This window comes from Toxotes jaculatrix, chromosome 24, assembly GCF_017976425.1.
Source record: "Toxotes jaculatrix isolate fToxJac2 chromosome 24, fToxJac2.pri, whole genome shotgun sequence".
Classification (NCBI taxonomy): Eukaryota; Metazoa; Chordata; class Actinopteri; family Toxotidae; genus Toxotes; species Toxotes jaculatrix.
Genome location: NC_054417.1, coordinates 10,607,816 through 10,620,576, shown reverse-complemented (window position 1 = coordinate 10,620,576; position 12,761 = coordinate 10,607,816). Strand labels below are relative to the sequence as shown.

The window sequence follows — 12,761 nt, the reverse complement described above, 5'->3', positions numbered from 1 at the left end:
TGAAATGCGGACGGAATGAAAAACAAGGGTCCGTCCCCTGTGTAGTCTTACTGCTGAGCTCCCTCCTGACACAGGTATTAGGAGCACTGGCCTGACAGGCTGACAGTCAGGGCCACGAAAACGAAGCAGGGTAAGTCCACAAAAAAGTATTACACAAACTGGTAACTTTATCTTGGCAGCTAGTTTTTCTAATGAGTGATTTGGTGGTATTTTTGATTATCTTGCCTTTTACTTCCTGAATGCCACCTTAAATAAATCAAATTAAATAAATAGTAGATTTAAATAGTAGTAATAGTAATAAATAGTAAATTAAATAAATAATAAATCAATACAGACAAGGCTAAGTTTCACATATTCTAATTATAGCTGTATTTTTTATGTGTTTCACATGTTACAATGCTGTGTTAGTATTAATGTATCACTTATTGATACTGCCGTATTTAACAATTAAAGTATGACCCCAGACTCATTCAGAGGTCAGAGGCCAGAGCCCCTAGATCTCCAGTGACCCTCCACCCACCCCTCAAAGAGTGGCGTTATACCACAGCACACTACCTGTTGTGGAAGTGGTCAGTGAATGTGATAGTTGTGGAGAGGGACAAAGGAACGGCAGAACAGAAGGACACACTGCAGATCAGAGGGGTCACATTGGCCTCCTGGCCATAGATGCCTACTGGATGTCTCTATACAGACAGAATACAAAAGTTGGACAATGTCACAGCTCATGAAAGTACTGATGTTGAAGTGTCAGCCAGGAAAATCAGTCATATCAAATCATACTTGTCATTCTAATCTGGTTTTTGTCATTTGATCACCAGATGGTGACATATAAAATGTGGTCCTTGGAGAATATTGCATCAAATCAATGTACCTGGTTCTGGTTTTGGGCAGGGATGGAGTCACCCTCAGGAAAGATGACAGAAACAGGTTGTATCTTTGTCCCATCCTCCAGTGCCACCTCATCCACTTCAGCTGACACCCTGGTTCCACTGCAAACATAGACAGAAAGAGACAGTGGAAGGAAGAAACATCTAAGATAGATACAACACCCAAACTATACTTTAATTCAACATAATGGGTGATTTGATACATACACCAGAACAGCTACTAACTGGACCTTAAGCTTTGGAGGAAACATATGTTGTATTTCCTGATGTTGCCACCAAGGAATAACAGGCGCAGATTAAAAAAACAGTTCTTGGTGAACCCCGTGAGTGAAATTATCATATACTGAGAATTCTCTGCCAAAAGATAAGAGGCAAGGCCTCCGTCTATTTTTAAAGATTTGGTGATCAACCGTATCAAAAGCAGCACTTGGATGAAGTATTACCTGAAAGTTTATTGGTATTTATATTGTCAGCTATTTTTTGTAGGATTGTATGAAGTGAAGTACCAGTTCCTCAAAAAGATCAAGAAGTAGAAAAATAGCAGATGTAAATGTAAGATACAACATTTGACAGCTGTAGTTTACTGGGCTTTATGTCCGCAGCCATAAAGTGGTAATAGAAAATGCTCAGTTTAATAGTCCAGCAATCTTTCTGAATGAAATGATGAAATGACAGTATTATTAACAATGACAACTATAATTGATTTACGTGGATCCCCTGAACAACTGCAGTGCATCCAACCATATGGATACGAGGGCATTCACATGTTCCACCTTCTGTTTATTGCTTGTGGGTTCAAAGCAGTCTTTTTCTTGTTGTTTTATATAAATACTACATTGTGTAAACAGTACTCTAGATATGTTTTCTTGAGAAGAATAAAGATCTTTATGCATGTACTGTGTTCCTCCTTCCAGTCATGGGGATGTGGGTCAGAAAATGCTGCCAGACCTGTAATAGTGCAGCCAGATTTCTGTCCACTCTGAAATCCGAAACAACAATGTAAACCACCTAGGAATGGGGATTAGCTTGTTGGCTTACAATGCAGGCAAAATCCAACATGAGTACAGACCTGCCAGTTATTGAGTCCTGGCCTGATTGATAAAAATCCCACTGAAATGAATAATGTAGTGTAGAGTTTATCTGTGTGGCTTTGTTTCCTCTGCATTCATTTAGCTCCAATGGCTCAACACAGCTGATAAATTGCCACAAAATAGGAAAATGTAAATACAATACAAAATCCATCGTTGTTATTGCTCAGCTTACCCAAAAAGCTGACGACTACATCTGGGATAGCAAAGCAGTTGTCTGTGTGTCATGATCAAAATAATCAAAACTGGGGAATTTATAATATTTCTGTGTGTGTGTATGTCTGTTTGTAAAAACTAACCTTGGATATCCGACAGCCAACAGGGTGACTGTGGTCGTAGCAATGCTTTTCAGGGGCACTGGGGTAAGAAGAATTTGAGGGGGGTGGATGGTGATCCTGGGATGCTGGAGAGTAATGGTGATGGACAGCTCTCGGTAGGGCTGATGTCCCTCCTCTTCCACCATGGCCTCATCTCCCACGAAAAGAGGGAGGGACAATCTGATTAATCTGCCAGACACTAGGAGAGAGAAAATACAAAGAAAGAAGTTACCTGGATGTAACTCCAATTCTGTAAGTGCATGCGTAGCCCACCATCGCTTGTAGATCTACAGTAAACTCTTGTGTCAAGCATAATCCCAGTTAAGTAATCCATCATTATGTGTATGTGTGTGTTTGTGTGTCCAGTCATTTCTCACCTGTTCTGATGGCCTCAGGCCTGATGCTGACTGCTAAGCAGATGGACTGGCTGGGCCCCAGACTGCCAGATGATGGAGCCACTGTACAAAGCTCTCCCTCTCCTCTGTCCACTGTCAGTGCTGCTATTGCACTGCAGTTAATCCACCAGTGTAAGCGCTGCCTGATGACACCGCGCCAATACACACTCTCTTCACACACTGCTTTCAGTTCCACTGTCTAGGGAGAGAAACAGAATTTAAGAAAAAGAGAAAATCTGCAAATCTGCAAAACTGGAAATAAAAAAGTGAGATGATTTTATTTCTCTAAAGTGGTGCAAGATGTTCAGTAGGAAGGTAAAGATGGAAGGAAGGAAGAATATAGGGAAAAATAACAATAGAGCCAGGCAAGGAAATGCTGAGCTGCAGATATACCGTTAATGATACCTTAGTGTAAGCATCAGGCTGTGGTGCCAAAGGTTCCACATGGAACAGTAGGCTAGAGGGGGACATTTCCAGCAGGGAGCACAGCACTAAAAGACAAACAAAAACATTACATTTATCTGCAAAAACCGGACGCCATGTGCAATTGAATTTGGTCTGTACAGTATCACTCACTAATAAATACACAACCCCAGATCCACATTAATGACCCCACCTGTGGCCTGTATGCGCTGTGACCGTTGTGTCACCTTGGTGACAGAGTGGGAAAGCGGTTCGTCCATGTGCTTCCAGCTGACAACTGACAGCGAGGAAGAGGTGGAGGATGAGGAGGTCGGAGTGGGGAATGGAGACGGAGAAACAGTGGGCCATCTCACTCCATTGACCATCAGCGGCAGGTCAAAGTCATAACTGGCTGCCTGTAGGAAGACATTTCCTTGACTGTCCTACTAATTTGATTTTTTTTTTTATTCATCACTTTTACAAATAAACATTTCAAAGCTAGCATGTCTACCACCTGCCACTGCCTGATTACCAGCTGTTAGAGATTCAGCGCCATACTTGAACCTGCCCTGCATTTAGCCGTCTTTCCCTGCCATGGCTGCTACAAAACAAGAGGCACGCCTGCATGATCCAAGGGCAGCCAGTGATAAAAGGCGGCAGATTAGCTCTCAAGATTCTTTGTAATTTTTCAACGTAGCAGGTTCAGCATAAAAAAAGACAGGGTGTTAGTGGAGATAACAATCAGATTTAATACCCAGAGTATAAACTCTTCCTAAATTCCCATAACTACACATTTCTGTACAGTAGGTGGCACCATGCACCATTCAAGTTGGTTTTTAGCCATTAAAACTAAAGAAGAAGAGGTAATTTTGAAAACAATGGGTGGTTGATTTCAGACAGAGGTGGACAAAAGCATTTTATTTCTAATTTCTAGCAATCAGCAACCGTTTTTCTTTCAGTAAGCTGACAAGCCACAGACAGATTTCACCATCTGTAGCTGGCTGGCTAATTCACTTCATTGGTTTAAAAACATGCAGTTTAAAATGAGCCATCTGACTTACACTGGGACCATTACGGTTTCGTCAGCCATGAGGACTGACTGAGCAAAGACTCAATTCACAAATGTGAAGTGTGCACTTCAGTTGGTCCACTCAGCCTGATGGTTCTATATCCACTGTAACTATTATGGAAGATGTTCTGGCAAAAGCTCACCTGGGTGGGTGAGAAGACAAGAGAGCAGTCCACGGTCTGGTGGCCCTGCACTTCCAGAACACTCACACCCGGCTCCTTCTCTGCTTGTAAAAATGCAAATAAACACAATCACAAAAAACCAAATTACACAGAAGCAAAAACACAAAACAATATGGTGTGTACTGAAATGGGAAAAACACTTAAATTTTATGAAACTATTTCTTATCTCTTCCAGTCACAGCTCACAGAGAAGTAATGCAATAATACAATAGTATGTCCTGTGTTGCATAAACAAAACCCTCCTTCATAAGTCCACTTTATTGTGCACACACCACCATATATCACCTCTGATCCTGTATGAAATGATGTATTGTGTGAGTGACTGCATACTAGCTGAGGGCTGAGGGAGCTGGAGAGAGAAGTCTGCATATTGTGACAGGTCAAAGGTGACCCGGGCTGCAGCTGGCGAGCGGTTTGTTACAGTGAACGGTATCGCTCGCCAAGAACCAGCATGGACCCCGTAGAACTGGAAACGGGACTGAAAATAGGGAGGGAGAAATGTGACAAGTAGATGAGAAAAACACACAGATCAGTAGATATCTATTAACATGTAAAAAACACTGACACAAAAAGGTGAAATTAGTGTCTACACTCATACACTTGACAGAGTGAAAATGATGAGGGCTGAAGCTACTTATGAGAGCTTGCTTGGAACAAGTATGTGCGAACATATGGTTAAAAAGCCTGTATATTTCTGGCCTTAGGCTTATGCTGGCATGGCTGTGTGGAGGTGGGCACACTCTGTGCACTCAATGTGGCTCTGTCAAGCTGTCCAGACCCTCTGGAGTTAGAGAGTTAGAGAGCATCCAGCCCAATGGTATTCATTGTGCAGTTGCACAAAAAATGTATTATTAGGATGGCTTGCAACAAAATGCACAGTTCTTATGAATATAGGCATGTAAAAAAAAGGAGTTAATAAGTTAATAAATGCTTTAATGCAAACAAATGGGTGTGTAATTCTCTTTTTATGTAATCTGTAATGCTTTTTGCGGTGGTTTGTCACTGTATACACATGATGTCAGCACACAGAAACACACACACAGAAACTCACCACACTGATGTCTACATTTGGAGGCTCCACTGATCCACCCACTCTGAGCTCAATGGATTTCATGTTCCTCACAGCTATCTGTAAATATATACACATGCTTAGTGTCAATTCTTGTCTTTCTTTCTTACACACACAAACACACACCATCATAAAATGAAAGTAAAAAGCCCTCTCTTTTCTTTCTGTCTCTCTCTCACCTCAACTCTGGTGTCAAACTTGATGACAGAGTCAGGGCTGAAGTGGATCTTGAGCGCGGCCTGTCCCCCACTCGGCACCACGCCCTCAGATGGACTTATCACCATGCCTGGCAGAGGGAACACATCTTGCACCTGCCTCATACAAGCAGGCAGAGAGAGATGAGGTATTTTGTTTGTTGGGAGATCACAACTATCGAAAACAAGTATCTGTATGTGTGTGTGTGTGTGTGTGGGGGGGGGTGTCACCTGGTAGTAGGCATGGTTCTGTCCAGTGTTGTGTAAGATTGCAGTTCTGGTAGAAGGCATGTTAAGAGGCACTGATCCAAATATCACACGTGTCTCTGCCAGCTCGACAGAAGTGAATCCAACCTCAGAGAAGCACAGAGAAAAAAAAGGACATCACTTATACATATATATCATTCTGTGATATTCTCTGTATAGTTTGTATTCTACATTTGTAGTTCTCTGCTTTGCCTTAACCTGTCCTGTCTATTTCTACTCCAGCCCGCTTTTGCAAAATGACTTCTGACAGCACCTCTAATATATTATTAGAGCATGTATATGATTCAGTGAAGAGAACAACAGTAATGATGACGGCAGCAGAACAGCAAATGCAACAGTCTGAGCTTTTCCCTCGAAAAAAAAAAAAGGAATGAAAGTCATGGGCCTTAGTACACAACAAGCTGTCAACCCCTCATATAGGTGGGTAGTGGAGAAGAAGATGATGTTGCAGGAGTGGGTAGAAATTTGTTTATGGATATTTAGATACCCGTTTACTGGTTTGAAAACTTCTCACTATAAGAATAAATTGTAACTTCTGTGAATCCATGCTGACCACAGCTATTCTTCTGATAGAAGGAAGTGTACATGGGACGAGTGTTTAGTGCTTAAATGATAGATTTTTGGTTGCAGTGTCACCAAGTTATTCAAAGTTACAGAAATATTAAATAGGAATAGATCATACAAAATAATCTAGGCATAATAATTTAAGGACAGACCTTGGCAACACAGTGTAGGCGTTGTGTGTTGCCCTCTTCGACACATAAGTCAAAGTCTCCTTCTGCAGGGGCAGAGAAGGAGGGATGCCATACCACCTCACAGTCCAATTCCCTGTATGGCTCCACTGTACCTGAAGAGGACAGAGTGTATTTGGTGTATCAGCTCGAGTTCGAATACGCAAATCTATCAATTAAAAATGATTATTAAGAATAAAGCTCCTTCAGAATAAACAGCTATGAGGGAGAGGAATGTTAGGATGACAAAAGACCTCCTCTTGATAATCGGCTTTGAAAATACTAATGCAGGTATTTACACACATTATTATTTTTATTCATCTTTGTGGCTGATTTTGCACCTGTAGCTGGTCGAACAGAGAACAGGATGCCGCTCTCTGTGACTACTGGTCTCCATGTGAACTCCGCGGCATGGTTACGCTGGTTTCGTAGGGTAACTGAACTTCTATATCCTGATTGGGCGAGGAGGGTAGGGGTGGGGCGGAGCACCAGTAGGGGGGTGGATAATTCCAGAGCCAAGGGGACAACCTGGGCCTGGACCAGTATCTGACCAGGGTGCTGCTGGTTTACAGAGTAGGACACAGGTCTGTAATAAAAAAATATATCTATATTACATCTGAACTGTAATCAGTGATTTTCATGTGAGACAAGCATAATAAGCTGCTTCCTCCTCCGACCTGTAGAAGGGCCCCAGCTTGCTGCTCTGAAACATCAGTGGAAAGGTGTTGTGGGAGCACGGTGGCAGGACGTGGGAGAGGGGTGAGGAGCCCTGCAGCTCAGGGCTGTCCACCTCAAGCTGCACCCAAACGTACGCTGACAGATGATTGATCAGCTCCAGCTTCTGAACACAAATCGATTGAATGCACACCTCACCAAAGTCCACTAACGACGGACCTAATAAGGAAAGAGAGAGATTTTCACCTGGTTTTATGATGTGAAAAGAAATCCTCTACACTTGTCTTTAAATTCTGATGCTAGGTAGGAAGTATAAGGAGAAAGAACAAGACACAAAAACACTTGGTATGCTTTAGTGTTTTACTGTATCTCACAGTTTGTGCTCGTGTTATTATTAGAAACAGTGACTCAAGCACTTCTGAATTGAATCTCCAACCTGTGACGACTTGGTAGAGCTCCTGAGCCGTCAGAGTCCTGCTGCAGTCTGCCACCTCCTTGCTGTTCGAGGGAACTGCACTCATTACCTCTGAAACCTTGAGTGGATGCAAAAGATAGAGCACTAGAAAAGATTTCCCTTGACTTTTCAATCAAATTAATGTCACTTAATTATATTTACTATTTCAATGAATTGTAATTGGTTTTCTTTCTTTGATCTTACCTGACTGGTGGAGGATGTCATGTCTTTGGGGCGGTTGCATTTGATTCCTGGGGAAGCACCGCTGTAGACTGGCTCTGAGATCATGTCACTGATACGGAGCTTAGGGGGAACAAGTCCTTGAGAAGGAACAATCCCAATGTCAACTTCGTGCTCCACTTTTTCTTGCTGTCTAGCATCCAAAAAAAAAAAGACACAAATATACAACTTTAAGGTTCCATCTAATTTTGAACCACATGCAGAGGTAAGTACACAGTTAGGTGCTCGTCACAGGTTTAGTAGCTCTTGTAATGTAAAAATTGAAAATAAAAACGGCAACACTATTTTGCTAAAATAGAAGCCTTTCCCCTTTTGGACACCTGATGCCTTTCCTGTAGGGCTGTCAGGTCAGCATTTGGGATCCTCATATGAAAACCTACCTCTCGTTGATCCTTGACAGCCGTGTTTGCCTGAGCTGTTTGATGAAGTCTGCATAAATCTGTTGATTTCGTTGTTTCTGCTCCTCCTCCTCAGCAGTGAAAGCATAACTGGTGTCCACGTGGCGGGGCACAGATGTGAAGATGGTCCTGAGGTGGATTGTGACATGAACGTTGTTGAAACACACAAACACATATGAGATGCCGTGCAACCATCAGCAACTGTGCAGTTTTACAATTTAAGACCTAAAAATGTTTTTAACAATACTGTGTCTGAACTGTAATCAATCACCAAATGACAAATTGGAAATTGTATCTTTAACTTCTACCTGTACTGTCTGTGTGAAGAGACTGGCCTGATGCTAGTGGCCTGGTCGCTAGGAAAGGCCAGAAACTCCTCTGTGTTTTGACTCCTCTTTCTGTGACGCACATGAAGACGTGCTTTTTCACTGCTGACCTCAGAAACCCGTTCCATCACATGACAACGAGCCAGTTCACTGGGCCGTACGTGGGGCTGTGACCCAGTTCGACCGGTCACTGCTGGAATGATGCCTGCGAAGCAGCCAGTCAGAGCAGGACAGGTGCATGGGTCAAAAATCAATTAATTAGATCCTATAGGACAAGCATGTTAGCCATTTAACTAATAAAGCTACAGAAACTTACTGATCAACAAAACATATTTCTGTTTATACCATGTCTACACTCTTGTAGCTTAACTTTACACTGCTCCAGAGAGCTGATTAGCCAATCCAGTGCTAAAGGGAGTATTATTAATTAATCAATCATTTGCTACAGGGTCACACAAAACACAGCAGAATTCAATTAACACAAAAACTTAAGTAGCATGACATAATAACCACATGAAGAAGCCTGGAGTGGTACATTAAAAATTAAATCTGTTTTCCACTTAAAACAAGTTCTGCTTTTTCAATATTCACCTGGATTAAGTTTGGCCACAGCAGACAAGTGTAGAGTGACTGTGTGGAAGCTGCGAAGTTCAAGTTCAGTAGAATCTGTGTTGTCACTGCTCTGGCAAACAACATGACCTAAGACATCTAAAATCTGACGGACCTGGAAGCTCCCCTGCTGCCGTGCAGTGAAAGATAAAACTACATCCTGGGGAAAGCAACAGAGAGAAACAACTTCCCTTATTCACAGCTCTGCTTGCATTTAGAAATACATAACTGAATCATTTACCATCCTACCTGGCACTGCCCAGGGGCTACAGTGCCTGTGGAGGGCTCGGTGGTGAAATGGGCTAACTTGCGGAAGCGGAAGGTGACGGGAAGTTGAGGGCAGAGGTTCTGCAGCACACACAGCAGATCCACACGTTGGCCTATGACACAGGTCAGGAAATCAAATCTTTGAGAGGGACTGGGTACCAGAGACACAGGCAGCCCAGAGCCTGTCACTGCCAGCTCCACACTGCTGTTACCTAAACAGAAAGAAATCAAGAAGAAATATATATATATATATCAAAATATATATAAATATAATCTGTTCATAATGAACCAAAATGCTAGCTTGAAACACTCCTCTGAACTCATCTGGACTATGCTGTGCAACATGATTGTGTGTCTGTGTGTGTGCTGTGTGTACCATTGTGGTGAGTGAAGCCATGTCTGCTCCCCACTGACTCAAATAGCAGGAAAAGACAATAGTCTTGCCGGCAGGCTGCGCAATCACGCTTCTTCTTTTCTGTTGTACTGAAAAGAGACAGGATTGACAAGGTTGTTCTAGAGTGGTTCACTAAAATAGCGACCATCGCAGCGACAGCATAACAACATCCTCGTTAGTATAGTGGTGAGTATCCCCGCCTGTCACGCGGGAGACCGGGGTTCGATTCCCCGACGGGGAGTTGTGAATTTTTCTCCCCTCACCATTTAATTTACCTTAATATTTGCAAATGTGCAACAGTTTTAAATATACAACACTGGTACACTTACACTTCCAAGTTCTAGCTATTTTAATATTAATGCTAAGACCATTGGGTCACCCTGATGCAATTCTAAAGAACATGTTTTTATTGCTTTCAGATACATTTGAACACACACACACACAATTTACCTCTTACAAATGGGGCTGAAGCATACTGACACAGTGGTTCTGTCATATGGTCCCAGTCGACCTTGTTTAGGGACGCACGCCAAGACCTGAGAGACATCCTGAGACACTGAGCTGCACTTCTCCATTCTCTCCAGCAGGGCAGCGTCTGTGCTCTTTAGGAGATCTGTTCCCTACACAGACATCACAGTCAAAGCCTTGTTGTTTCTACAATTTGCACAACAGCTATGCAAGTACTTAGCAGCACCGTCTTTCCCAGCACTCACCTCTTCAGTCCCAACGGCAGTATCCTGGAGCAGGCAGACCCAGTCGCAGGCCTGAGGGGCACTGTTTCTCAGAACCACATTCTCCACACGGGATGTCCCAAAGTACACAGGTCCAAACCACAGACAGGAGAGTGGAGCCCCCTGTACAACAGAACATCATTGTGTTTTTACAGACAGAAATTGAGTATCATGTACATACAGTCTCACATTCTAAATTAATTCTGCTTGAACCACTGGATTACCTGCAGGTCAAAGACCTCAAGCCGCTGGTCCACCACCTCAGCCCTGATACTAAAAGCTACAGCAGAGCGATTCTGGAGTTTTACCCTGGGACAGAAGTAGTGTATAACTGTTACTCAAAACCACCATTTTCTGTTATCAACAACTAAGTGTGCTCTCAGCATTTTCAGATGAGATAATTTTATGAGCTAATTTCTCAAGCTTCAACAAAAAATAAATCTTAAAATGTGTGTTTTATAGAAAACACAGGACATTGTGTTATAAAGTCTGTCTTACAGGGCCGTCTTCTCAATCTTCCTGGGTTTGTCTGTGCGCAGTTCAACTTTCAGCCACTGCGTGGCACCAGCTGCAATGACTCCACTACAGGGTGACAGTTTGACTGAGGGGTCTCCACTGTACTGCACATGGAACACACCTTGGATACAGACACACAAACAAATCAAATTCATATATGCACTAAAAAGGGCTGAATTGACAAAATAGGGATACGGATACAATACAAATACGGATTTAGATCATAATAAAGGTACAGACAGACACCTTCCCCTTCCACTAACAGCTGATCATCAGTTCTTATAAACAGCACGCAGTAATATGAATGTTTCATACTTTTCTCCACCTCTTCTATTATAGAAGAAAAGTTTGATTTACCTGGTGCTGATCCTTGATTGGTTATGGGATGCTGTTTGCTGATTATCTGACTGCTTGCAGCAACACAACCAAAGTCTAGTACTGAGTCCATTAGGAGGCAACAAGCCCTGGGAAACCTTGAGGAGTAGATACAATGGGACTGAGTTACAGTGAAAATATGGACAATGTGTTTGGTCTTAAATATCTTTATTATATGTCATACAATATGTCTAGCCTGCTTACACCAGCAATGGGATTTCAATGGTCTCCACATCATCTATATGGACCAGAAGGAAGTCTCTGACCTCCTCCTCTTCCTCTGGGGTGAACTGCAGCACACCGCTTACAGACAGACCCGGAGCCACTGCCAAGGCAGCTGGAGCAGCTGCTGTGAACTTGAACAACTGTAAGAAAATAAGAACAGAAAAGAAGCAGAGGGAGAAATATTTTTTTGTGATAGAAACACACATCTAATGGGCCAAATGTTCATATATTCAAGGAACAGTGTGAATATAAAGGGAAAACTTTTTATATAAGAAGACAGAAAACATATTAAAGAAATAAATATTTACCGTACACATCCTTTTTCCCCAAAATGTTAACATAAATATTACCAGACATCCAGACAATAGATAAATAGTTTAAAAAAAGATAACTTAGTCACTTAGAATGATTAGGCACTTTCCTGCTAGCTAATTGTTAATTGGTTAGCAAACAATTTAGCTAGCTTAAATTAAGCTAACGTTGTCGATTTTTTTTATTCTTTTAACTTCGTACAGTTGTTAAAACACCTCGCATATATACTTCACCTTTAACGTGGGCTTTTCAATAATTATTTTCTTGGAAGTTTTCCCGACATTTGTTGCCGTGACTGTTATCTTGTACACCTGGCCGGCTTTCACGTCGCTGAAGTCGACAAACGGAGGGTCAACTCGAACACAACTTCCGTCCATGGTACGAGTTAATAGTTAGCATTCAATTAGACCCCAAGTGCCACAAACATGTTTCCTCTCATTTACGTGAATACTAAGTAGTTTTCCGCGCACTTATGTCGACTTACTCACTCGCATACCGACACACAACTTTAGGCTACTGTTGCTACTCAAATGTTGCATTCTAAACATAAGTTAATAGCTTAGGTGGTTTCTAGGCGACGACTACAGCGGTTGCGCTCGTTTTACAACCTTCGACAGCCCAGGTGGACGGAGCAACTG

General features: G+C 42.3%; 1 protein-coding gene and 1 non-coding gene across 2 annotated transcripts in view; one reads left to right on the top strand and one right to left on the bottom strand.

Moving 5' to 3' along the window:
* Positions 1-12,541, bottom strand: part of LOC121178127 (cilia- and flagella-associated protein 47-like) — a 33,661-nt gene extending 21,120 nt beyond the window's left edge. Inside the window, 28 exon segments of the mRNA XM_041032653.1 lie at positions 556-683; positions 872-989; positions 2,275-2,491; positions 2,670-2,886; positions 3,093-3,178; positions 3,304-3,505; positions 4,302-4,384; positions 4,671-4,818; positions 5,392-5,469; positions 5,589-5,720; positions 5,835-5,957; positions 6,587-6,717; positions 6,943-7,187; positions 7,279-7,495; positions 7,713-7,809; positions 7,935-8,103; positions 8,351-8,497; positions 8,677-8,899; positions 9,286-9,463; positions 9,553-9,782; positions 9,947-10,053; positions 10,415-10,584; positions 10,678-10,818; positions 10,920-11,004; positions 11,194-11,332; positions 11,569-11,684; positions 11,791-11,951; positions 12,357-12,541. Of these exon segments, the coding sequence (XP_040888587.1) occupies positions 556-683; positions 872-989; positions 2,275-2,491; positions 2,670-2,886; positions 3,093-3,178; positions 3,304-3,505; positions 4,302-4,384; positions 4,671-4,818; positions 5,392-5,469; positions 5,589-5,720; positions 5,835-5,957; positions 6,587-6,717; positions 6,943-7,187; positions 7,279-7,495; positions 7,713-7,809; positions 7,935-8,103; positions 8,351-8,497; positions 8,677-8,899; positions 9,286-9,463; positions 9,553-9,782; positions 9,947-10,053; positions 10,415-10,584; positions 10,678-10,818; positions 10,920-11,004; positions 11,194-11,332; positions 11,569-11,684; positions 11,791-11,951; positions 12,357-12,500 (4,232 nt within the window). The 5' untranslated portion in view covers positions 12,501-12,541.
* trnad-guc lies at positions 10,134-10,205 on the top strand. Its single transcript has one exon. It is a non-coding gene; the product is annotated as a tRNA-Asp (tRNA).
* Positions 12,542-12,761: the final 220 nt, after the last annotated feature.